Below are 27,666 nucleotides of genomic sequence, written 5' to 3' on the forward strand. Positions count from 1 at the left end.
AAAAATACAAAAATTAGGCGTGGTGGTGTGCCCCTGTGGTCCCAGCCACTTGGGAAGCCAAGGTGGAAGGATCGCTGTAACCTTGGAGGTCAAGGCTGCAGTAAGCCGTGATCGCACGACCACACTCCAGCCTGGGTGACAGAGCAAGACCCTATCTCAAAGAAATATATATATCCTAGGTATCAGTCTATGTTGGTAATGATAACTACCATTTCTTTTCTTTTCCTTTTTTTTTTTTTTTTTTTTTTTTTTGAGACGGAGTCTCGCTCTGTCGCCCAGGCTGGAGTGCAGTGGCAATCTCTGCTCACTGCAAGCTCTGTCTCCCGGGTTCAAGCAATTCTTCTGCCTCAGCTTCCCGAGTAGCTGGAACTACAGGCACCCACCACCACGCCCTGTAAGTTTTTTGTATTTTTAGTAGAGACGGGGTTTCACCGTGTTAGCCAGGATGGTCTCGATCTCCTGACCTCGTGATCTGCCAGCCTCAACCTCCCAAAGTGTTGTTACTACAGGCGTGAGCCACCATGCCTGACCAGTAATGATAACTATCATTTTCTTTTTTTTTTTTTTTTTTTTTTTTTTTGAGACGGAGTCTGGCTCTGTCGCCCAGGCTGGAGTGCAGTGGCGTGATCTCCACTCACTGCAAGCTCTGCCTCCCAGGTTCAGGCCATTCTCCTGCCTCAGCCTCCCGAGTAGCTGGAACTACAGGCACCCATCACCACACCCGGCTAATTTTTTGTATTTTTAGTAGAGACGGGGTTTCACTGTGTTGGCCAGAATGGTCTCGATCTCCTGACCTCGTGATCCGCCTGCCTCGGCCTTCCAAAGTGTTGGAATTACAGGTGTGAGCCACCGCGCCCGCCGATAACTATCATTTCTTGAGGGCTTTGTATGTTCCAGGCACTGGGATAAACACTTTGCTTACGTTGCCTTGGAGTAGTCATCTTACCGATGAGATGATAAAAGTGCAAGCCCTGTGGGAAGGCTAAAGCTCAAGCGAAATACAAAGGGGTTTCTCTCCACAGCTGCAGGTCATGGGTTCACCACCAGCCTAAAGCCTGGGAAGAGTGGTTTTTCTTTTCTTTCTTTCTTTCTTTTTTTTATTTTTTTCAGATGGAATCTCACTGTATGACCCAGACTGGAGTGCAGTAGTATGATCTTGGCTCACTGCAATCTCCACCTCCCAGGTTGAAGTGATTCTCCCACCTCAGCCTCCCAAGCAGCTGTTATTACAGGCACACACCACCACACCCAGCTAATTTTTGTATTTTTAGCAGAGACGGGGTTTCACCATGTTGCCCAGGCTGGTCTCGAACTCCTGACCTCAAGTTATCCACCCCCTTCAGCCTCCCAAAGTGCTGGGATTACAGGCTGTTGGTCCAGCCTGGGCAACAGAGCAAGACTCTAGCTCAAAAAAAAAAAAAAAGAAAAAGAAATCAAGCGTCCTGACTTTGTTAATCTTTTTTTTTTTTTTTTTTTTACAACTCCTTCCTTTACCACTCTTGTACTATTACACATATATATGTATATATAATTTTAGGTATAGTTTAATATACACTGAATTTTCCAGGGATATGAAGCAGAAGGAATTTTGCACCCTGTTGTACCATGTTGTATTTGGAATTTACCAACGGACAGCAGCACTGCTCTGGGTCCTGAGTCACCCATGCAACACACCTGCCACATCCCCTGCTTTGGGTTCCTTTATGATGCCTTAATGGGGTTGTGTACAAACACTTATGTATCAAAATACATATTAGTTTGCTGTTGAGTATCTCCCTTTTATTTATCTTCTATATTACAAGCAAGGCCTTATAACTTTTTAAAAAATCATGTGTAAGTAAGTTATATTGTCTGTAAATTTTACTTCAAGGCAGTACAGGGAGCATTACAATATATTCGTTATGAAAAGGGGTGCTGTGTCTAAAAACGCTGCTTTAAAGATAACTTAGAATAAAATTTAGAAAACAAAAACTTTTGTATGTATCCTTACTACTCTTTAGTTTTTTAAAATCACAATTTAATCTCATTTTGTTTTCTTGGCCAATTGGCTCCAATTCATTCTTAGTCTCTGCTAGTTTCTGGGACTTGTTAATAACAGTTGCTCCCAACCCCTATATGGTTGTCACTTTGAGGTGTTAAAAATTCTCCAATCTTCCTTTTGCTCCAGTCTAAACTTTTAATTAACATATTTCTGTGGACTATTTAGTTATGAAAAGCTAGTATTACTTAGTCCTTCTTTGTACATGTTGTGGGCTTGAAAGCTTGACAAAGTTTAGAAGAAGGAAAAATGGGCTGGATGCAGTGGCTCATGCCTGTAATCCCAGCACTTTGGGAGGCTGAGGCGGGCGGATCACCTGAGGTCAGGAGTTCGGGAACAGCCCGGCCAACATGGTGAAACGCTGTTTCTACTAAAAATACAAAAATTAGCTGGGCGTGATGGTGGGCGCCTGTAATCCCAGCTGCTCAGGTGGCTGAGGCAGGAGATCACTGGTTGCAGTGACACCAGATCTCATCATTTATCATTGTACTCCAGCCTGGGCAACAAGAGGGCGACTCCATCTCAAAAAAAAAAAAAAAAAGAGGAAGAAGAAGAAGAAGAAGAAGAAGGAGGAGGAGGAGGAGGAGGAGGAGGAGGAGGAGGAGAAGGAAGGAAGAAGAAGGAAGGAAGAAGAAGGAAGGAAGAAGAAGGAAGGAAGAAGAAGGAAGGAAGAAGAAAAGAAGAAGAAGAAGAAGAAAAGAAGAAGAAGAAGAAGAAGAAGAAGAAGAAGAAGAAGAAGAAGAAGAAGAAGAAGAAGAAAGAAGAAAGAAGAAAGAAGAAAGAAGAAAGAAGAAAGAAGAAAGAAGAAAGAAGAAAGAAGAAAGAAGAAAGAAGAAAGAAGAAAGAAGAAGAAGAAAATGACAGCTACCCCCTATACACTGCACAGCAGTAGCAAGAACCTCCACAGGGTTTCTTTCCTGGTAATGAAAGTTTCCTCTCAAAGGAGAAGGCTTTGACACATATATCAAGTATGTAGATATTTGCTTAGTACTAACATTGTTTACATCCACTTACTTGGTCTTATTAACAGATTAAGCAAAGCTTCCTGTTTATTCCCCTGCCTGCTTCCTTCTGAGTTTTAAATAAATCACACTTGATTTTAGAATTTAAAAATGTAAACAGTATATAATTTTAGTTTTATTATATTTTTCTTTTTTTGGAGACAGAGTCTTTACCTGTCGCCCAAGCTGGAGTGCAGTGGCATGATCTCGGCTCACTCCAACCTCTGTCTTCTGGGTTCAAGCAATTCTCCTGCCTCTGCCTCCTAAATAACTTGGATTACAAGCATGCATTACCACACCCGATTATTTTTGTATTTTCAGTAGAGACAGTGTTTCACCATGTTAGCCAGGCTGGTCTCGAACTCCTGGCCTCAAGCTGTCCACCTGCCTTGGCCTCCCAAAGTGCTGGGATGACAGGTGTGAGCTACTACACCTGGCCAATTTTAGTTTTAATTTAAAACAAGGGTTTTTTATTATAAAATAAGCCACATACTAACTTTAGAAATTATTCATTTACCTTACAGATTGATGAAGTTTTGAAAAACAATGTCAATAATAAAAATTTTTACTATGTCGTTTTCTATATAGCTATTTCAGTGCCCTCATGAACATATGTGTTCTAGAATGCGAACTTTAAAGTTAAAGTTTAAAAAGCTTCATTGGCTGGGCATGGTGGCTCACACCTGTTATCCCAGCACTTTAGGAGGCCGAGGTGGGCAGATTGCTTGAGCTCACAAGTTCGAGACCAGCCTGGGCAACATGGTGAAACACCATCTCTACAAACATTACAAAAATGAGCTGGGCATGGTGGTGTCTGACTGTAGTTCTAGCTACTTGAGAGGCTGAGGTGGGAGGATCTCCTGAGCCGGGATGTCAAGGTTGAAGTGAGCCATGGTTGCACCACTAACACTCTGGCCTGGGTAACAGGACAAGGAGACCCTGTCTCAAAAATGAAAGAAAAAAGAAAAGGAAGCTTCACTGACTGCTTAGGAAGGACATTCTTTTTATTATCATTATTTTTCGTAGAGGGAAGATCTGACCATGTTGCCCAGACTGGTCTCAAATTCCTGTGCTTAACAGATCCTCCTGTCTCAGCCTCCCAAAATGCTAGGATTACCAGCATGAGCTACTGTGCCTGGCAAACCTAGCTCTTCACCGTGCAAGAAACCCTATTTTCTTCTCCATGGTTTTTAAGAACCAGCATGATCTAATTTTTCTCCCTTATCAGTTCTGGACTTTTGAGAAATCCTGGTACAATCAAAGGCCTCAGTTTCCTACTGCCTGGTTAGGTGATTGTTAGACTTCAGTATTTCATAGGTAGACTTAATATTATTATACCTACTCCCTCTTAAAATCTTGTCAGTGATTTAGGTTAGCTCCTGAACACCACTAGGCAGGCAGAAATCTAATGTCTAATAAGAGAAAAACATACCAAGTAGTTTGCTGATTGTTCAGATGGTTTTGAGAAAAAGGAGAATCCACGCAAAAATCTTTGTTAGTGTATGTCCAATGCTGTCCTTCAAAATGGGTTTTCTTTAGCTAAACACTCACTTCTGTTCAGGTAAAATCCCACAGATTTGAACTTCTATGGGCTTAATTCAGACTTTCATCAATTTTTGCCTGGTCTATTGGAACAGCCCTCCTATCTTCCTTCCTTTACTTCCCATAGCTCCCCTGTCCTCCACAACATTGCCAGAAGGATTTTTCTGAAACGTGAATTTGATCATATTGTTCTTTTCCTTGTCTCTCCATGGCTCTGAGACAACTAGTTCCAGCCTTCCTTTCCAATGTCATTTCCTATTAGTACAACCAAAGGGCCTCACACATCACTGATAGTAACACTTGCTGTTTCCTAAATACTCTATGTCCTTGTAAATATTGGTTGCTGAGGCCTGAATGAATTTTTTCCACTATCTGTCCTTTACAGTTCAACTAAAATATCACCTTTAGGAAGCCATTACTCATTCTCCAGGTCACCACTTTCTCCTCTGTTTATCTAATGCCTCCTACATCCCCCCTAATGTATTATAATGATTCCTCAGTGTTGCCCCATCAAATTGTGAGCTCTTTGAGGGTTTGAACTGATTTTATTCAAATCTGGATCCTTAGCACTTAGTACAGTGCTAGGTACACAGTAAGTACTCAGCACACATGTTTTAAATGAACAGCTTTCCACAGGATAATTCTTTCAGCTCTTCCACAGTCTAGATGAAGACCTCCTTAAATTCACCCAAGTCCCTTTTTTTTTTCTTTTTCTGATAGTCTTGCTCTGTCGCTCAGGCTGGAGTGCAATGGCATGATCTTGGCTCACTACAGCCTCTGACTCCCGGGTTCAAGTGATTCTCCTGCCTCAGCCTCCCTAGTAACTGGGATTACGGGTGCATACCACCACACCTAGCTAATTTTTTGTATTTTTAGTCGAGACAGGGTTTCACCATGTTGGCCAAGCTGGTCTCAAACTCCTGGCCTCAAGTGATCTGCCCACCTCAGCCTCCCAAAGTGCAGGATTACAGACATGAGCCACCATGCCCAGCCCCAAGTCCCTTTTTATCTGGAGGAAGGTCTCCTGAATATCTGTGAGGATTTTGTATTAATGAATAAAGTGACATAAACAGTCTGGCTTGTTTAAGAGTTCGAGGAAAGAAACACAAAAAGCGGCTCAGCAGTCAAAGATAGGTTTATTTTGGAAAATAAACCTGAGAGGGGCTTCTGGTCGATTTTTTGGTCAGGAGTACTCTCTCTTACAGACTATTTGAGGGTTTTAGGGTGAGAGAGCTTATCACAGGCTTGGAATGTTTCAGTGTGGAGGAGAAGTTCATTGCAGGGTTGGATGTCGACTGTTGGAGGGGAGGTTATCTTGGGGCTGCCATCTCTCCAGCTGGAGGGGAGGTTATATCAGGGATGGCATGTCTCTGGTCAGGGAGGGGTTTATCTTAGGATTGGAATGTTTCTGGTCAGAAATGTCATTTGTGGTTTATAGTCATGCTGACCTTAGCCATTAGGCTGATGCCCTTTGGATTTAGGTGGTATTTGATCAAGGGGAACTTTAAAATGGCGTTGCGTGTCCAAGATGGCGATGCTCCTGCTCTGTCAATGTAGGTCTCTTCTGAGTTTAGTTTATATGGCCCAACCTGCCAGAATACAATTGCTCTGACTGAACAACAGAAATAGAATTTCTTATTTCAGGTTTACAGGAGGAATTTAAAAAATGCAAATAAAATAAAATAAATAGAATTTCTGAATACATAGTAAGGGCCTATCAAGCATCCAAGGTATATACCTTGTCAGAGCATTCAGATGGTTGTTTCATTTTCTCTCATCTTAACGTTTATTTTATTCTATCCCTGGAATCTTGTCTCACTGGATCTGATGGATTTGTAGATTAGTTTAGCATTACTTATGGATACATTAAGTTTAACATTTTTAAATGGCTAACATTGACTACTCTGCTCATTATTGTCATTTTCAAGGTAATTTTCTTAGCTATCTGTAATGTGTGTTTGCTTCTGTTTTCTTATTTATTTATTCATTTATTTTGAGATGGGGTCTCATTCTGTCACCAAGTTGGAGTGCAGAGGCACAGTCTTGGCTCACTGCAACCTCTGCCTCCCATGTTCAAATGATCCTCCCACCTCAGCCTCCCTAGTAGCTGGGACCACAGGTGTGCACCACCGTGCCTGGCTAATTTTTGTATTTTTGGTAGAGATGGGGTTTTGCCATGTTGCCCAGGCTGGTGTCGAACTCCTGAACTCAAGTGATCCGCCCATCTTGGCTTCGCAAAGTGCTGGGTTACAGACGTGAGCCACTGTACCCAGCCTGTTTCTATTTTTAACTTTGTTTTGTTTTTGTAAATAACCTTTCATATTGGAAATAATGTGGCTCTCCCTGACTCATCATGTGGGGTTTGATTGACTGCTGCTTTGACATTCACTGAACTTAAAGAGTTGTTTTTGCTCATCATTCTTTCACCATTTTTTCTAGATGTTTTGTTTATTGAAATATTGTTTTCAAATGTGAGGGTACTAATTTTTTTTTTCATCTGTCTCTTTTATTCACAGCTACAACTTTAGCAGCTAGACCAGTGCCTGGTGATATTGGGTGGTTAATAAATATCTGTTCAATTAATGAGTGAACATTATAAATCAAATCTCTTTTTTTATGTCTTAACTCCTAGTACTGGTTTAATATACACACAAATTGATTTTTTCTTTTCTTGAAACCAGTAAAATTCTTAACATTTTATTGTAATCCAATAAAACCATTACAAATGTGTTTTTAACATTTTCTTAAAGAATAAACTTTTTAAAAAGTAAATTGGCTTTCTCATACTCAGTTACACAATCTGAGAGTTGTTTTCATTTTTTATTTTTGAGACAGGGTCTCTGTCGCCCAGGCTGGAGTGCAGTGGTGCGACCTCCCTAGGCTCAAGCGTTTCTCCCACCTCAGCCTCCCAAGTAGCTGGGACTACAGGCATGCACCACCACACCTGGCTAACTTTTTAAATTTTTGTAGAGACAGGGTTTCACTAGGCTGGTCTCAAACTCCTGAGCTCAAGCAATCCCCTTACCTTGGCCTCTCAAAGAGCTGGGATTACAGGTGTGAGCCACTGCACCCAGTCTGAGATTGTATTTTTAAATGTGAAGGTAGGAGTTCTGTATTTAAATTTGTATTTCTCTTAATTATTACTAATAGAAAGATGATCCATTAATCCATTTTGATCGCTAATTCTGTTCTGAGCTTTTGTGCTTTCCATAATTAAAGGTAATTTACTTAAGTATCTGACCTCTCCATTACAAAATGCTCTCCAGTTCCCAGGAGGCCCCAGGAGACCTATGAAGGGCAATTCCAGGAATGCAGCTACAGCAAGACCAAAGGAGCTGCAGGCAGTCGCATTTAGGGAACTGTGGCCTTATTTCAAGAAACAATGCTTAGAGGCAGTAGGCAGATGATAAGGTCACACACTTCACCACAAGAGACCGAGACTATGACTCACCAAAAGTCCCTTTCCAAAAACCTTGGGACTTAGAGGAAGAAAACACCTGACATGTGTCATAATAGAATATGTACGTGTCATAGTTTACAGTGTGTGATTGCAGAAATAGGAAAATAGGGAACACAAGGGAATGTAATTTGAGTACAGCCCAGCCACATAAATAGGAAGATCAAAAGTGTGTATAAATGAATCATTACTGAATGTATGCTATATATTTAAGTATTTAGTACATTAAGTATTTACTAAGCCGTTGCACTAAACATAATACACCAAAATAATACCATTAAGATTCCCAACACAACTTAAATAGTAGTCTTTTTAATTAATGGAGATACTTTAAAACAAATAATCATTTACTGTAATCTTAGAGTTGTCACAAAATTAAATGATTTTTTTAAGATGCTTATTGAGTACTTAAGATATGTCAGATAATGGCTAAGAGTTTTATATGGACTATGTTATTCTATTCTCATAAAGTGGCAGTATTATTCCTATTTTACAACTAAAGAGCTAAGAGGATAAACCCATGTCTGCCTGACCCCAATGCTGTTGAGTATCACTTATCCAAAATGCTTAGGACCAGAAATTCAGAATTCAGATTTTTTTTTTTTAGGGATATTTGCATAAACATAATGAGATAAAGATATCTCATTATGTAGGACCCAAGTCTAAACATGACATTCATTTATGTTTCATATGTGCCTTATACACATAGCTTTAAGGCCATTTTATACACTATTTTAAATAATTTTGTGCATGAAACAAAATTTTGACTGCCACCCATCACATGAGGTCAGGTCTGGAACTTTCCACCTGTGGCATCATATTGGCACTGAAAAACTTTTGAGATTTTGGAGAATTTTGGATTTCAGATTTTCAGATTAGGGACACTTGACCTGTAATAACATCTTACCTTGGCTGCCCTTTTTTCTCTTTCTTCCTTTCCCACTTCTCTACCACATTTCCTGAGACCACCTACTGTATTAGTTTGCTAGGGCTGTCATAACAAAAACCACAGACTGGGTGGCTGGGTGGCTTAAACAACAGACATTTATTTTCTCACTGTTCTGGAGGCTGGGAAGTCCAAGATGAAAGTGTTGGCAGGCTTGGTTCCTTCTGAGGCCTCCCTCCTTGACTTACAGACGGCTGCCTTCTTGTGTCTTCACATGATCGTTTCTTTGTGTGCTCATGTGTTGGGGTGTCTCTTTCTGTGTCCAAACTCCTCTTCTTTCAAGAAAACCAGTCAGACTGGATTAAGGCCCACCCTAAGGACCTCATTATAACTTAGTAACCTTTTAAAAGACCTAATCTTCAAATATGATTATATTTTGAGGTACTAGAGGTTGGGTCTTCAATTTATTGGTGGGGGGATACAATTCAGTGCAAAACACCTACCAAATAAACCACCTCACTTGAAATTTTGTTTCAGCATTGGCCTTGGGAAACACAAGCTAAAACATGGAAGATACTGTTTGACACATAGTACTAAATACTTTTTAAGCATTTGTTGTGGGTATGGTCCATTGACAATGTATTCTCTTAGTTTTCATTTATCTTAAAATGCCTTTATTTCCCTTTTATTCTTGAAGGATTTTTAAAAATAGACTTTATGTTTTAGAGAAGTTTAAGTTCACAGCAAAATTGAACAGAAGATAAGAGTTCCCAGATACCTCCTACCTTCACACGTGCATAGACTCCCCCATTATCAACATCCCTCACAGATGGGTACATATGTTACAATTACTGAACTTACACTGATATGTTATTATCTCCTACAGTCCACAATTTACATTAGTATTCAGTTGGTGTTGTACATTCTACAGGTTTTGAAAAAGGTATAATGACATGTATCTACCATTATAGTATCACACAGAGTATTTCCACTGCCCTAAAAAATGCTCTGTGTTCTACCTATTCATCTCTCCCTCCCCACCTAATTCCTGGCAACCACTGATCTTTTTACACCTATGCATTTTTGCCTTTTCCGGAATGTCATATACTATAGTTGGAATCATACATTATGTAGCCTTTTCAGATTAGCTTCTTTCACTTGGCAATATGCATTTAAGTTTTCTCCATATCTTTATATGGCTTGATAGCTCATTTTTTTTAGCACTGAATATTTCATAGTTGATATTTCACAGTCATTTTATCCATTCACCTACAAAAGGACATCTTGATTTCTTCCAGTGTTCAGCAGTTATGAGTAAAGCTGCAATAAACATCTTTGTGCATGTTTTTGTATGAACATAGTTTTCAAACCCTTTGGGTAAATATCAAAAAGTACATTTGCTGGATCATATGGTAAGAGTATGTTTAGTCTTTAAAGAAACCACCAAACTGTCTTCCAAAGTTGCTCTACCATTTTGCATTCTTACAAGCAATAAATGAAAGTTCCTGTGGCTTCACATCCTCATCAGCATTTAGTGTCATCTATTTGTAGTAGTAACTCATTGTTTTAACTGGCATTTCCTTAGGGATATTTTTGCTATATGTAAAATGCAAGATACAGATGCTCCTCAACTTACCGTGGAGTTATAAACCCATGATAAATTTATCTGTGATGGATTTAACCCATGGTAAACCCATGACAAATCAAAAATGTCACGTCAAAAATGCATGTACTACCACCCAATAAAGCCATAGTAAAGTCAAAAAATCACAAGTTGAAACATCACATGTAGGCAACCATATGCACTTTTACTAGATATGAAATAGATACAGAATTCTAAGTTTTATCCTTTTCGTGCTTTAAACGTATGATTCATTACCTTGTGGCTTCTAGTAAGAAGTCAGCTGTTTATGTATCATTGTTATCCTATCTACAATGTGCTGCTTTTTCTGGCTCTTTTAAAGATTTTTTTTACTTTCGTTTTCAGTAGTTTCGTTACAATTTTCCTAGATGTAGTTCTCTTTGCACTTATCCTGCTTAGAATTTGCCAGAATCATATATTTCACCAAATTCGGAAATGCTTTGGCCATTACTTCTTTAAATCTTTGGTCATTCTCTCTCTACTGGGACTCCAATTACACATATTTAAACCTCTTAATGTTGTTTAACAAGTCACTGGGACTCTGCTCATTTTCTCCCAGGCTTTCTTCTCTGTTTTCTTTTTTCAAATTGGATAATTTATATTGATCTATTTTCAAGGGTACTAGTTCTTTCTTCTTTTATCTCCAATCTGCAGTTAAGCCTATCTAGTGAATTTTTAAATATCAGATACTTTAATGTCTAGCTCTATAATTTCCATTTGGTTACTTCTTTTTTTTTTTTTTTTTTTTTTTTTTTTTTTTTTTTTTTTGAGATAGTCTTGCTCTGTCACCTAGGCTGCAGTGCAGTGGCACAATCTTGGATCACTGTCACCTCTAAGTCCTGGGTTCAAGCGATTCTTGTGCCTCAGCCTTCCGAGTAGCTAGAATTGCAGGTGCCTGCCACCATGCCCAGCTAATTTTTGTATTTTTAGTAGAGATGGGGTTTCACCATATAGGCCAGTCTGGTGTGGAACTCCTGGCCTCAAGTGATCTGCCTGCCCTGGCCTCCCAAGGTGCTGGATTTACAGGCATGAGCCACTGTGCCCAGCCTTTTATGGGTGCAAGAAATCCTCCTGCCTCAGCCCCCGAGTAGCTGGGACTACAGTCACACACCACCATGCCCAGCTAATTTTTTGTATTTTTAGTAGAGACAGGGTTTTGCCACGTTGCCCAGTCTGGTCTCAAACTTGTGAGCTTAAGCAATCTGCCCACCCCAGCCTCCCAAAGTGCTGGGAATCACAGGCATGAGCCACTGCATCCAGCCTGGTTATTTCTTTGTGGTTGGTTTCTCTGCTGAGATTTCCTATATGTTTATTCATTTAAATTATGTTTTCTTTTACATCCTTAGGTATAATTAAATAACTGCCTTAAAATCTTTGCTAATTACAATATATGAAGCATTCTGTGGTTGGTCTCTAGTGACTGTCTTTTTCTTAGAGTGTTGGTCGCATTTTCCTGTTTCTTCTTATGTCTAGTAATTTGGGGTTGCATCCTGGACATGGTCAGTGAATGATAAATTGGAGAAACTCTGAACTCTGTTATGTTCTTCTCAAGAGTATTAATTTTTGTTTTAGTAGACAGATAACTTGCCAGAACTCAAACTCCATACTCTACCCCCTCTATGTTGGGCAGTAGCTGAAATCTTTGTTCCATTCTTTTAGCCATGTATGGGCTTCTCAGGTTCTGCCCTGCACAGGGATAGTGCAGGAGTCAGCCAGATTTTCAAGCAGATTTTATATTGACAAACTGGAGCTCCTCCCCTATGGCTCTCTCCTTTCCAGAATCTTCTCCCTCACATTCCAGCTGTGGTTGCTCCAAACTCTGACTCTTAATACATAACCTGTATGATTATGAGTCTGTGAGCATTAGCTACCCTGTGCAAGGCTTGCTGGAGCCCACCCTTAGGTAAAGAGTCATAAGAAATGGAAAAACTCACCCAATGTCTTTCTTTTCCTCTAAATTTGATTCCTTTTCATTTTCTGCCTACTTTGGTCCCTTCTCAATGCCTTCATATTTTATATATACATATATTTTGTTCAGAGTTTATAAGCATTACTTGTGGAATGTGGAATGGTTGGTCTGATACATGCTACTCTCCCATTAATGGAAGTAGAACCTCATTTTTTTTTTTTTCTTTTTTTTAGACAGAGTCTTACTCTTGTTGCCCAGGCTGGAGTACAATGGCATGATCTTGGTTCACTACAACCTCCCAGGTTCAAGCAATTCTCCTGCCTCAGTCTTCCAGGTAGCTAGGATTACATGTGTCCGCCTCCATGCTTGGCTAATTTTTTGTATTTTTAGTAGAGATGGGCTTTCACCATGTTGGCTAGGCTGGTATTGAACTTCTGAGCTCAAGTGATCCACCTGCCTTGGCCTCCCAAAGTGCTGGGATTACAGGTGTGAGCCACCATGCCCCGGCCAGAACCTCATTTTTTTAACCAAGAAAAATCTGCTCCATATTTAGATATTTGTATCATATTTATATATTTAAATCAACCTGATTGCTCCAGGTTATCATGTTATACTTCGGGGTGTTTTGTTTTTGTTTTTAATCTTTTAGAGATAAACTTTTTGGAAGGAGGACTATGTTCCCCCTCATGTTGTGGTGTTCTTTTCTAAATTCTCTGCTGAAAAAAGTAACAAGGCAACCTCTTCTCCAGAACCGCCACACTAATAGGACCTTTGCTTGTTCTGACTTACCCTTCAATTCTATTCCTGTGGATAAGTGACTAGAAACATTATAGACTAGGAATTTTTTTTCCAAGGTTAAGGACATTGCTGGGAACATTTCCAAGCATCATGTTCAATTATTCTCTTTTTATTGATGAGGATTTTGTCCAGCGTTTTTCTGGAGGTTTGAACAGTAAGTTTCTGAGTTAAGGGGATTTCAGTTCACATCCAGTGTCATAATCTGAAAGGAAAAAGGATTGTTGTTCTGGGACATATGCCAGAGGAGCTGGTAAACACTGCAGAGGGACCCAACCAGGCCACATAGTCAACTTAGTCAAGAAGCCTTTATGTGCCAAACTATGCTGGCCTCGGGGAAAAGACATTAGAGTATACTACGAATGGCTTTTATAAAACAGTTTTCTTAAGATATAATTTACATATCAAATTATATATGTTTTAACAATGAATAATATCCGAATGAATGAATAAAGAGCTCTTTAAACAACTCTCTCAGTAACTACTCAATTGCAGATAAAGAGGGAAATGATGCCTTATCTCCTCCTCCCAAGTACAATTATTGGAGATGCCCTTGTACATATTCAAAGCTGTCTGTGGTGGCATCAACATGGGTGAGTTTCAAGCCTAGAATCATGAGTTTAAAAATGAAAAGAATAGAGATTCAGCACTCAAGGAACTCATTTTGGAAGCTGTCTTTCATCAAGCCTTCTTGAGATGAGAAGAAATCATCTCTGCTTCTTTTCTGGTCAAATCTATATACAGCAGATATATACAGCAGTTAGTTCTTTCTCTAACTCCAGCAGCTAAATTCCAGACCTAATCATTAATTTTCTCCATTGGCTATGCCTTTTTCTTGATATCTGGTCTTAATAACAGAGCTACAAGAGACAAAGGCAGTCACACATGGTTGAATTCTCCATCGTCAAACTAATGTTTATTTTAGAGTTTGCAAAAGAGAGGCATTTATCACATGGAACATTTGAAAAGTAACAAAATAAAATCTTACCAGATTTGGCAATCTGTAATTCACTTTTTTTTTTTTTCTTTTTATGGAGATGGCGTCTCACTCTGTCGCTTAGGCTGTAGTGCAGTGACATGATCTCGGCTCACCACAACCTCCGCCTCCCGGGTTCCAGCAATTCTCCTGCCTCAACCTCCCAAGCAGCTGGGATTACAGGTGCCAGCCACCACACCCAGCTAATTTTTGTATTTTTAGTAGAGATGAGGTTTCACCATGTTGGCCAGGCTGGTCTTGAACTCCCGACCTCAGGTGATCTGCTCGCCTCAGCCTCCCAAAGTGCTGGGATTACAGGCATGAGCCACCATGCCCAGCTTTAAGTCACTTCCAATAATAATTATTCCTCATTTTGTAGCTTAAATGTGTCCTTCTCCTCAACAACTTTCCTAACCCTGTTCACCTCACTCCCTGGCTCAGGCACCATTTTCTGTGCTCCCTGTGCATATTTACATTATATTACTTATGACATTACATAAAAAGTGCCTATTTACTTACCTCTCTTCCCCATTGGACAATCTGCTCCTTGAGGATATGCTGTGTCTCTCACTTGACTTTGTATGTTGGCCCTTAGGTCAGTACCTGGAATAAAATAGATACTCAATACACACTTGTTGAATAAATAAATGAATACAAGACACAACTAACGTAGGAACATTAACTAACATGCTAAGCAAATAGGCCATGTCCACAAAAATTTCAAGGGAAAGATTTTAGAAGCGAATATGATTTGACGTCTCTGAAACTGACTTTCTTTCTCTTGTAATTTGTGCTTGCAATTAAAATTTGTACCTGGATTTTTAAAAGACATTTCTGTGATAAGTCATGATGACTATGGCATTTGCCATCTTTTAACAGATTAGAAATGCAAGACTTGTCCCTTAAAGGAAATCATTTTTGAACTGTGGCTTCTTCATAGTAAAAAGGATTCTACTAAAATCTTTAGAAATGTAAGAGAAAATATTTAGTCTAGTAACCCTTTCTCTAATTATTCATAATGTGCTACATAATCAACTCTATTCATTTCTCTCTCAGAATCTTGTCACTGATTAGAAAAGAGAGAGGTTGAGGCCAGGCACAGTGGCTCACACCTGTAATCCCAGCACTTTGGGAAGTGGAAGTGAGAGGATTGTTTGAGCCCAGGAGGAGACCAGCCTGGGCAACATAGTGAGACTCCATCTCTATTTAAAAAAAAAATTTTTTTAAGAGTGGTTGGAATGTATTCGTGGGAACCTGTTTAACTTACTGTGAGGTTAATATTGGATACTTAGTTCTGATAATTAGCTGGTCTCAGGTATTACATCTCACTTTTCCTCATAGCAGTGCCATTCCTAAGTTATGTTTTGCTTTAGACTCTGGGGAAAAATATACTTCTGATCATCCAGCAAACCTTTATCCACTGTCACTATGTCAATGTAAAACCAGTGTTAGCAGTAGGGCCGAGAAACTGGGTTTTTAATAGTAGTGGTAGTGGTTGGGCCAATAGATATGGCCCAAAAATAGGATTGTTTTCCTTTCTGGAAAGAACTTAACCCCATCCTTTCACTTCCCAAAAGGTTTACCTTTTAAAAGTGAGATGCTGGTTTTTGTCCCAGAATAGTAAGCCAACCACTTCCCACTCAATTTCCCAGCAGATAATTCTGTATTACCGGCATGTTCTGCGGAGGAAATTCAGTTTTTGGGTAGAAAGGGAAGTCCTCTAAGGAAATGGGAAGGAAAGAAGTGAGATAAGAAAAATTTTTCTTTTTTTTTCTTTTTCTTTTTATTAAATAGAGACAGGGACTCACTATGTTGCCCAGACTGGTCTCGAACTCCTAGGCTCGGAGTCCCTCCTTGGCCTCCTAAAGTCCTGGGGTTACAGGTATGAGCAACCATGCCCTGCCAGGTTTGTTTGTTTGTGACAGAGCGTCACTCTGTCACCCAGGCTGGAGTGCAGTGGCATGATCTTAGCTCACTGCAACTTCCACCTCTAGGGTTAAAGCAATTCTCCTGCCTCAGCCTCCAGAGTAGCTGGAATTGCAGGTGCATGCCACCATGCCAAGCCAATTTTTGTATTTTAGTAGAGACAGGGTTTCACTGTGTTGGCCAGGCTGGTCTTGAGCTCCTGACCTCAAGTGATCCTCCCGCCTCGCCTTCCAGATTACTGGGATTACAGGCATAAGCCACCGTGCCTGGGCCAAGTTTTTTTTCATTTTTTGTTTGTTTGTTTGTTTGTTTTTAAGGAAGTGTTGATGGAAGAAACAAATGAACTTGTATATGTTGGCAAGTAAAAAAGAAAGCAACAGGCCAGGTGCAGTGGCTCACACCCATAATCCCAGCACTTTGGTAGGCCAAGAAGGGTGGATTGCTTGAGCTCAGGAGTGCAAAACCAGCCTGAGCAACATGGCAAAACTCCATCTCTACCACAAATACAAAAATTAGCCGGGTGTGGTGGCACATGCCTGTAGTCCCAGCTATTTAGGGGGCTAAGACAGAAGGATCCCTTGAACTCAGAAGGTCAAGGCTACAGTGAGCTATGACCATGCCACAGCACTCCAGCCTAGGTGACAAAGTGAGACCCTGAGGTCCTGTCTCAAAAAAAAAAAAAAGAAGAAGAAGGCAACAAAGAGAAGGAGAAGAAATTAGACAATAGGTATTATGTTACATAAACTGTTTAAAGATAAAGGAAAGACTTTTTTTTTTCAATTCTCCCCACCATTAGAAGATGTATAATGTAGGGGTTCTGTAGCAATGGTATCTAGCTCAGGTGCCAGGCCATCTTAGGCTAAAATCCTCACTCTGTTGGGAGGCCAAGGCCGGCAGTTCACTTGACAGGAGTTTGAGACCAGCCTGGCCAACATGGTGAAACCCTGTCTGTACTAAAAATGCAAAAATTGGCCAGGCGTGGTTGGCCATGCGGCTATAATCCCAGCTCCTAGAGAGGCTGAGGCACAAGAATCGCTTGAACCCAGGAGGCACAGGTTGCAGTGAGCTGAGATCATGCCACTGCACTCCAGCCTGGGTGACAGAGGGAGACACGGTCTCAGAATAATAAATAAATAAATAAATAAATAAATAAATAAATAAATAAATCCTCACTCTGCCACTTGCTAGGCTTCCCAGAGCCTCAATTTCTTCATTTGTAAATGGGGTGATAATAATAGTTTCTACTTTAAAGTGTTTTTTTTGTTGTTGTCATTTTTGCTTTTTTTGAGATGGAGTCTTGCTCTGTTGCCCAGGCTGGAGTGCAGTCGCACAATCTCGGCTCACTGCACCCTCCGCCTCTGGAGTTCAAAAGATTCTCCTGCCTCAGCTTCTTGAGTAGCTGAGACTACAGGCATGCGCCACTACACCCAGCTAATTTTTGTATTTTTAGTAGAGACAGGGTTTCACCATGTTGGCCAGGCTGGTCTCGAACTCTTGACCTCAGGTGATCTGCCCACCTCAACCTCCCAAAGTGCTGGGATTACAGGTGTCAGCCACCGCGCCCGGCCTGAAGTGTTGTTTTAAAGATTAAATGAGATAATGTACATGATGATATTTGCAAGTATTCAACAAATATTGGCCATTATTATTGTTTTTAGGTATTCTGCATATGGTCCTTAAACATTGGTAGCCCCCTTTTTATTTCATTTCCTTGGAAGTGAAAAGACTGTAAAGGAAGAGGCATAAATCCATGAACTGAAGTTTCTTGAGAATAAGGACCGTATCTAATTTATTATTGTATTTCCAGTTTCCAGCATAGTGCTTAGCACACAGGGAGTAAATATTTGTTAAGGAAATGGAAGAACCACTAATATAAAACATAACTTTGATTGTAAGTGTTATGGTTGAATTGTGTCCCCTCAAATTCCTATGTTGAAGTTCTAGCCCCCAGTACTTCAGAATGTGGCCTTGTTTGGAAATAGTTATCGATATAATTAAGGTAAGGTCATGCTAGAATAGGATGGACCCCTAATCTAATACAAATGGTGTTTTTATTAATTTTATTTATTTATTATTTATTTATTTATTTTTGGGATGGAGTCTCACTCTGTCGCCCAGGCTGAAGTGCAGTGGCGCTATCTCAGCTCACCACTACCTCTTTCTCACGGGTTCAAGCGATTCTTGTGCCCCAGCCTCCCGAGTAGCTGGGATTACAGGCATGTGCTGCCACACCCAGCTAATTTTTGTATTTTTAGCAGAGACAGGGTTTCGCCATGTTGGTCAGGCTGGTCTCAAACTCCCAGCCTCAGGTGATCCACCTGCCACGGCCTCCCAAAGTGTTGGGATTACAGGTGTGAGCCACCGCCCCCGGCCTGCTGTTTTTATTAAAAGGGGAAATTTGGGGACAAACATGCACACTAGGGAGAATGCCGTGTCAAGATGGAGGCAGAAGGTAACGCATTTGCAAGCCAAGAAATGGGAAAGATGGTCAACAAAGCACAAGGAGCTAAGGGAGAGACATGAAACAAATTCTTTCTCGCAGCCCTCAGAAGAAACAAACCCTGTCAACACCTTGATCTTGAACTTCTAGCCTCCAGAACTATGAGACAAACTATTTCTGTTGTTTAAGCCACCCAGTTTGTGATACTTTGTTATGGCAACCCTACCAAACCAAGACAGCAAGTCAGTACTGTCATCATCTTCATAGGCTGTCATTTTGACTGGTTTAAATCTAGTCTGAAAGAGAAGGTTTCGTCTATATTATTTTATATAAGCAGGCATTATACAAACCAAACAAAAGCAAGCACAAAGTGAAAATGCTCTTTGGTTATCTAAAAGGTTATCTAAGTAAGTATTTTGGGGACCAGCATCATATTACTAAGTTCTGTGCCAGGAACATGCTTAATTCCTGACATAAATGCTAAATTTATAGCTACAGTAAACAGACTGAGAACAACAACAGAACAGTTTTCATTGTTTAATTTTACTCAAGTCAAAATTCTGTAACCACCTTTAATACTATTACAAAAACATTGTAACAGCTTTACAGGGCAGTTAACACAAGTAAATAAAGCTTCTGATTATGGCAGTATTTCCTTTTAACTCTTAAGAATAACAGACTATAAATGTAACAATAAACTATAAAGGGCTGGGCACGGTGGTTCATGCCTGTAATCCTAGCACTTTGGGAGACCAAGGTGGGTGGATCACCTGAGGTCAGGAGTTCAAGACCAGCTTGGCCAACATGGTGAAACCCCATCTCTACTAAAAATACAAAAATTAGCCGGGCATGGTGGCAGGTGCCTGTAATCCAGCTGCTCGGGAGGCTCAGGAGGCAGAGGTTGCAGTAAGCCGAGATGGAGCCACTGCACTCCAGCCTGGGTGACAGAGCCAGACTCCATCTCAAAAAAAAAAAAAAAAAAAAACTATAAAGAACAGACCAACTTCTTTGACTTAATCCTTTTTTTGCATCGAATCGCATTTGAATTAAGCAGATGCTTGTGTAGAGCATTATATAGGTTTGACATTGATATGAAATTAGAAAAGTTAAAGTATTTTCATGAATATTCTAACTTCAAGGGGCATAATATCAAAGAGTGCCCAGCAAGTGGTTATCTATAGAAGACAGTCAATAGGTACTGAATGAATGAACGAAAAAAATGAATGGATTAAGAGAGCAGATTACTTTAGAAAAAACTGTGTTACCTGGGAGTAATTAACAGGAATTTTTGTGGAGTAATAATTGTCCTGGAATCATGTTTGTTATTTCTATCCTTTTTAGGGCAAACTAGAGGACTCAAAGACACAGCCCGTCAGAAAGAACATAAGAAACTTAAGAGAACATCTGGTTAGAGATGCATTATTAAATTCAGCACTAATTCTGTAGAGTCTATCATCATTGAAAAATCATCAGACTGTTAATGCTAGAAAGGTAGAATATTCCAGCCCAATGCAGCCAATAGACTGCTGAAACAAACACAGTGGCACAGTGTGGCTTCCTTAATACCTAAGAGACCTGCAGGGCTAGTTAGACAATAAGTTTCTGAGATTTAAAACAAGTCTTACCATGAATAGAAACTCATAATGAATGATGGATTTCCACGTTGTAGAACTCTTTAGCATCAGAAAAAGATTCAAAGTTTCTGAGAAGATTCACTTTGCAAATATTTTAGCACAATTACTCATTATATTAGCATTCTTGTCTATCATAGAAAAAAATGTGTTATTTAAAACCCAGAATGACTATAGCAACTTCATTCTTCTAAGGTGGAGTGGCTGAATTCATATCAATGAGAAAATTCCTCTCTATGTTGTTTCTTTCCATTTGCAGAGGCAGGTAGAAGAAGAAGAAAACAGAGATTGAAATTTCAAAGTTCGTTTTTTTTATTTGCTTTTTGTTTGTTTGTTTGTTTTGTGACAGAGTGAGGCTCTCTCTGTCATCTAGGCTGGAATGCAGTGGCACAATCTCAGTTCACTGCAGCCTCTGCTTTCCACATTCAAGCAATTCTCTTGCCTCAATCTCCCAAGTAGCTGGGATTACAGGCATGCGCCACTACACCTGACTAATTTTTGTATTTTTAGTAGACATGAGGTTTCACGATGTTGGTCAAGTTGATCTCAAACTCCTGGCCTCAAATGATCTGTCCACCTTTGCCTTCCAAAGTGCTGGGATTACAGGCGTGAGCCACTGTGCCAGGTCTAAATTTCAAAGTTTCTGCCAATAATTCTGTGCCCCAGAAAAGTAAGACCCAAAGTAGATGTCCTCTAATTTAGCAGAGCATGTGATGAATTTTCGTTTTTGTTTTTGTTTTGTTTGTTTGTTTGTTTGTTTGAGACGGAATCTTGCTCTGTCGCCCAGGCTGGAGTGCAGTGGCCGGATCTCGGCTCACTGCAAGCTCTGCCTCCCGGGTTCATGCCATTCTCCTGCCTCAGCCTCCCGAGTAGCTGGGACTACAGGCGCCTGCCACCCATGCCGGGCTAATTTTTTGTATTTTTTAGTAGAGACGGGGTTTCACCGTGTTAGCCAGGATGGTCTTGATCTCCTGACCTCGTGCACCCGCCTTGGCCTCCCAAAGTGCTGGGATTACAGGCGTGAGCCACCATGCCCGGCTCATGTGATGAGTTTTGATATGCAAAAGTAAACCAGAGTCCCTAAGTAGGTGGAAAACTAAACTAATTAGAAAATTAAGCGGTGGGAATTGTGTTGAAATGCTTTTTCCTGAAGATGTTAGCCTGGAGAATGAAACCAGAGATTGCTGACCATGGAAGATGACCAGTAAAAAATTCCAGTAGATGGATTTGCTGAGGATGTCAAAAACAAGAATATCTAATGATTCATTTTTAAGATGTTTCACCAGAGTAATATAAAATCTATTCCCTCAGTCTGAATATTCAATAAAATTTAACACACAAAGTTTAGTGTGTATTATGAGAGTGGATTTTTTTAAAATAAATTGAGATAAAGAAGTCATGTTCCACAACTGGATCTGCACAGTGTTCAAGAGTTCAGTATCAGGAAGTTGGATTTGGAGTAAGTCATTCTGAGGAACTTCAAAGAAATATCAGGAGGATATTAGATCTTCCACCAACTGTGAGATGTGGGTTAACTGAGTTTTTGATATGTTCAAGGGCAGAATCTATCAATTAAGATGACTTTGGTTGCAAGTAACAGAAAACGTTAATTCAACTCGACTTAAAGAATAAGAGAGTTTAATATCTACATAACAGGAAGTATGGAGGAAGGGCAGGAAATATGGAGGAAGGGTTGATTGACGTCAGGGACACAGGTTCTTTCAATATGTTCCTCTGACATTTCCAGCTAAGAGCAAAATGGTTATAGCTATGCCTGTCAACACATCCACATAGAACATCCAGAGGAAGGAAAGAGGCCATTTACTAACATCTCCTTTTGAAAAATGTGGAAACCTTTTCAAGAAGCCACTCAACAGAGTTTCTTACACATCTAATTGGCCAGAGCTAAATCATATGCCTGCCATTAAAACATTCTTTTGGCAAGAGGGATTGCTCCTATTCTGAAACATCTTAATTAGCTTAGGCCAATCAGGATTTACTTCTTAGTGTCACCTTTACTTCTTCAGTGTGACAAAGGGGGATAAGTCGATACCTAACAAAATCAGGGCTTGAGGTATGCAGTGTGACCTCCACTGATTTTTGAGTCTCAAAGAAAACAATACATTGCAGGACGATTGTTAATATATGTGTGAAATATTATGTATCTTAGAGGAGTTTGGGAAAGTATTTATGTAAACTACTTGGATTGGAAAACTTAAAATAATATTAAGGCTATTTTGATTAGTAGCTATATAATCATAAATAATGGTTTCAGTGGTTTTTTTCAACAGAAAACTTCTTGTACTTATATGAAAATAAGAGAAGCGGAGCCTCAAAGTTGATTTTTCCCTAGTATAAAAGAGTTAGAACACATTTAAAATGTGTTCAGTTTAAGATATCACATTTTATGAAAACTGACAAAACTAGAATGTGTCAAAGAAATCATATACTATGAGGATTAGAAAAATAAGCTGGGAATGTTTAACTTGGGAAAAAAGTGTTTGGAAGAATATAACAGAATCTTCATTTGCTTGAAGAGTTGGTGTGCGGAATAGAATATAGACTTATTCTGAGTAGTTCCAAAGGTTAGAAGAAGGACAAATGACTGGAAATTACAGTGAGATACTCTTCAGTTCAAAATAACATAGCCCTATCTAAAATAATTAAAGCTGCCCCTGAGCTTTCTCACAAAATATTGATTTCCCCATTGGAAATTTCCAAGAAGACCCTATATGGCCATCTAGCAGCAATGTTGTTGAGAGATTCTTGCTTTGGGTGGGAAACCAGACCAGGTCAAAGTGACTTTGTAAGCATGGTCTACAACCTACTATGAGGTAGGTTGTGGTTAACCTATGAGATGTGATGTTTAATTTTATGTGTCATCTTGACTGAGCCATAAAGTGCCCAAATAGTTGGATGAATATTATTCTGGGTGTGTCTGTGAGGTTGGTGCTGGATGAGATTAACATTTGAATCAGAAGATTGAGTAAAGCAAGTTGTCCTATCTACTATGGGTAGCCCTTGTCCAAACAGTTGAAGGCCTGAATAGAACAAAAGACTGACCCTCCCTCAAGTGAGAGGGAACTTCTGTCTGACTGCTTTGAACTGGGATATTAATCTTTTCTTCTTCCAGTCTTGAATTGAAACATTGGCTGTTTTGGGGTCTTGAGCCAGTTGTTTTTCAGAGTGGAACTTACACCATCAGCTGTCCTGGTTCTCAGGCTCTCAGGCTCAGACAAACTACACATTGGCTCTCCTGGGTCTCCAGCTCATTGCCTACAGATCTTGGGACTTCTCAGCCTCAATTACTGCATGAGCCAATCTTGTTTTTTCCTCTTTCTCTGTTGGTTCTGTTTCTTTGCAGAACCCTATGACATGGGCTGAGAACTTCTCCCAAAGCAAGTTCTTTCTTCAGTTCTTATAGGTAAACTGAGTATGTTCTCTAGATTATCCTTTTTACTTCCTGCTGGGCTTTGAGAATGACTAGAATTATGGTTCTGTTTCAATTTTTATTGTTTCATTCATCATCACAGAGTTCTTTTTCCTAGAAAATTGAAACAGGTAAGCTACAGGGTCTTTTGCCCTACCTCCAAGAATCACGGTAAACAATTATTTTTTTTTTTTTTTGTAGAAATTCTCTCAAGAAAACCACTTCAAAAGTCTCCTACAACTTTAAAATCTCATTATTACATTTACTTATTGCTTCCAGTTGTTTTTCTTCCTTTGGGACTTCTAGCTGCACTTTTTGTGCTCAAAAAAATAAAAGATAAAGTTTAAGCACAAAGAATCAGAAGTAGACTAGAAGGAACAGAGTTACAGATTGTATTTTTCAACAACAATAAAATGGTTATTTTTAAATAACCATTTCAACAATACAGAGACATTTGGGATTTTGACTTCAAGTTTCATTTAATAAAATTTAGCAAATAAAAGAATGCTAGTGTATTAAACACCTACGTGTAGTTAAATTTTTAGTTTAACATTGAGGAACCTCATGTACATTCAAAAGGAACAGATAATTCTAATCTCATTCTCTTTGACAGTGATTAGTTTGTGGCTTATAGCAAGAACAAAGGAGAAAATGAAACTATTATTCTGTGCTTTATAAATCTACTCCACCCTGATGACTTCTGCTGAGCATGGAGGTGGAACCGGGTGAATAGTGGTATACAGATAACATTCCAGTTGCTATATTTGTGCACACACACAAGGGTGTGCCCACAATTTTCTATCTAGGTTTAAGGGCAAATTAGAAGATTTCAGACTTAATCCCAAAAAAGCACTAAAAAAATCAAAATCCAAGATAGCATTCTGCAGTACTTATGAGAAGCCATACGGAATGAACTATTGAATAAGTTAAAATCCAAATTTCATCAAATTGTATAACTGCAGAATATAATCATTTTGTAAACTGTATTGAGCTTTAAAAATATGTACTTTCTTGTTTCAGGGTGATTTGCATAGAGTTGCCTACTGTCATTATTTTAAGTTTGAGTCTTTCAGTAGAAAAATAAAATTTTTATTCCTTTCTAAAATGTTGGTATTTATACCAGTGCAAATTGACTCTAGTGGTTTGCTTTCTGTCAACAATTACATGACATATCCAATTTCTTCTCAGCCTCATACTCTATGAAAATATCAAGTATTCTCTACATCATGGGCTATACTGTCTTCAATGCTTCTCTGTTATCTTCCTTATCTCCAAATTATGAGGTTTACTTAATGTCATAATTTTTCCTTTCTTTGGGATTGTCAGGATCCTCTCCTTTGTTCACTGTGATCAATAGAATAATGTTCGTTGCCCTCCCCAATGTTGTCTATGTCCTACTCCCTGGAACCTGAGACTATGTTAGATTATATAGGGAAGGAATGAATGTTAGAAATGGAATTAAGGTTGATAATCAGCTGGCTTTAAAATAGGAAGTTATCCTGGATTATCCTATAATCACAAGAATACTTAAAAGTGGAAGAGGCAATTGGAGAACCAGAGAAATGGCAGCATGGGAAGGGCTTGGCCTGGTATTGCTGGGTTTGAAGGTGAAGGAAGGAGGCCATGACCCAAAAAATCAGGCAGCCTCTAGGCTACACCCTGCTGACACTGATCTGAGCCCAGTAAGATTCATGTTGGACTTTTGAATTCAATAAAGAACTCTAAGATAATACACTTTTTGTTGTTTTAAGCCAGTAAGTTTGTGGTAATTGATCACAGCAGCAATAGAAAACTAATACATTTGGTTTTTGTTGTTATTGTTTGTTTGCTTTTTAAGATGTAGTCTTGCTCTGTTGCCCGGGCTGGAGTGCAATGATGCAATCTTGGCTCACTGAAATCTCTGCCTCCCAGGTTCAAGCAATTCTCCTGCCTCAGCCTCCCGAGTAGCTGGGACTACAGGCGCGTGCCACCATGCCTGGCTAATTTTTCTATTTTTAGTAGAGACGGGGTTTTACCATGATCGCCAGGTTGGTCCCAAACTCCTGACCTCATGTGATCCACCTGCCTCGGCCTCCCAAAGTGTTGGGATTACAGGAGTGAGTCAGGGCGCCTGGCCCTAATATATTTGTTTTCTTTTTGGCCTTTCCTCTACACTGATTCCTTTGCTGTTGAAATCCTTAATAGCCTTCAGGCCAAATCCAAGGATCATAGAACATGTTCACCCTCCCTTGACTCCTTTATTTCTGTCAAAAAAAATTAATTAAGGAAACTACTGAATAGCCCTGAAATCAACAAAGGTGCCATTGTTATAAAGGTATAAAGATATGCAACTTTTAAAAATTGACTTAGAAACAAGGACATAAGTGAAATGCCATTTGCCTATAGTTCTAAAGCCTTTCAATAATTTCTTTAATGCCTGTAAAATATTCAGCACAGTACCCTAGGGAAGTTAAAAATTAGGACAATACATATGGCAAAGTTCTTGGGAATACACAGAAGGCACCTGCGTTGATCAAGTGACTGCTGACAAGAGAAGACATAGGGATTGAGAGAGACAGGAAGTGAAGAGCAGATGGAGCAGGAGATAGAGAATGTTTAAGGGATGATTTCTGAGAAAGAAGAAAAAGAAAAGGATAGAAAACAAACACAGGAAGAGAATGTGGCAAAGATAAGATCTCTCAGGAGATCTGGTCTCTTGACCATAATAACCACTGAACAAGTATTTACAGAATGACTGATTTGAGGGACTGTGATTTCTTCCAAGAGGAAAGCCAGGAAATTAGCTAATTCTATTTAACATACATTTTAGACATGATTAGAGTCTAAACAAAATTTTACATTTTCTAGGATTTCATTCTATATTACAGAAGTTTATTAATTATGTATGAATTCTCAGTAACTACTGATAAGGGATCTACCAATGCTTTCCTTCAGAAAGCATTCAGATTTGGAGTGTAAACAAATGCTTTTAATTACTCTTTCACTCATTACATAAAAGACTTTGGGCTTGTAACTGAAGAAGTTATATAATTAAAACAACCAATACTCATTCTGAGTATTACTTGATTGTCAGAAATACTGAGTCAGGGTTCATTTTATACCAAAGTCAAGCCTGACATGAGCTTAATAATTAAGTCAGATTTAAAAATCCTTCCCATCACTGTAGAACATATAGACAATTTCAGCCCAGTATGTCAGAAATCTCACTTTCAGAAAAGCTGTCACCTTTTCTGTGTACTCCCGCCCCCCAGCCCCTTTAATGTGCTATCCAAGAAAGCAGTGAAGGAGAATCACAGGATCTAATTGTGCTGTAGACGGGGAGAATAACCAGGCCAGAGATCGGGAGGACTGGAGTCCCCCAGGGGAAGAGCTGCGGGAAAAGGGAGACCCCATAGATAATGTGATGAAATATTTGGAAAGCATTGGGAACATCTGGGTAGAAAATTAGATAAGTTAAACAATAAGGCAGATACCAAAGCCAAACAAAAATCTTTAAAAGGAAATGCAGTCATACTTCTCTATCAAGCCGTGCAGTGAATCATATTTACATCACCATCATGTGGGAACACTGGTTATTATTTTATCAGAAAGTAATGATGTTATCAAACTGGGAGAATGGGGAAAGTTGGGGGGGTTGGAACAGAGACAAATCTTCGTTATATGTTTATCAGAAAATAATGATGTTATCGAATTGGGAGAATGGGGAAACTTGTGGGGACAGTGATAACAGAGTCAAATCTCTGTCTGTCCAATTGTCTATCAAAACAGGAAATCAACGGATTGGAGCCTACTGGGCTTGAGAGCCCCGCTGAGGAGCCCGGAGGTTGAGATGCAACTACGGCTGAATCCCCTCCGGGTCGCCGGCCACATGGCGAGCGGGGCTACGCCGAAACAGCCCACGGAGCTCGAGCTCGAGGCAACGCTGCTGAGCCAGGTTCCCCAAAGCGGCCGCGCCACTCCCCGCTTCCCCGCCCGGCTCCGGGCCCCAGGCCC

The 27,666-nt window shown here is 39.7% G+C and overlaps 1 protein-coding gene across 1 annotated transcript in view; it reads left to right on the forward strand.

Moving 5' to 3' along the window:
• Positions 1-27,666, forward strand: part of YAE1 (YAE1 maturation factor of ABCE1) — a 47,063-nt gene that overhangs the window by 18,336 nt on the left and 1,061 nt on the right. Inside the window, 1 exon segment of the mRNA XM_010364249.2 lies at positions 27,442-27,666. Within this exon segment, the coding sequence (XP_010362551.2) occupies positions 27,442-27,666 (225 nt within the window).

The sequence above is a fragment of the Rhinopithecus roxellana genome, chromosome 6, assembly GCF_007565055.1.
Source record: "Rhinopithecus roxellana isolate Shanxi Qingling chromosome 6, ASM756505v1, whole genome shotgun sequence".
Taxonomy (NCBI): domain Eukaryota; kingdom Metazoa; phylum Chordata; class Mammalia; order Primates; family Cercopithecidae; genus Rhinopithecus; species Rhinopithecus roxellana.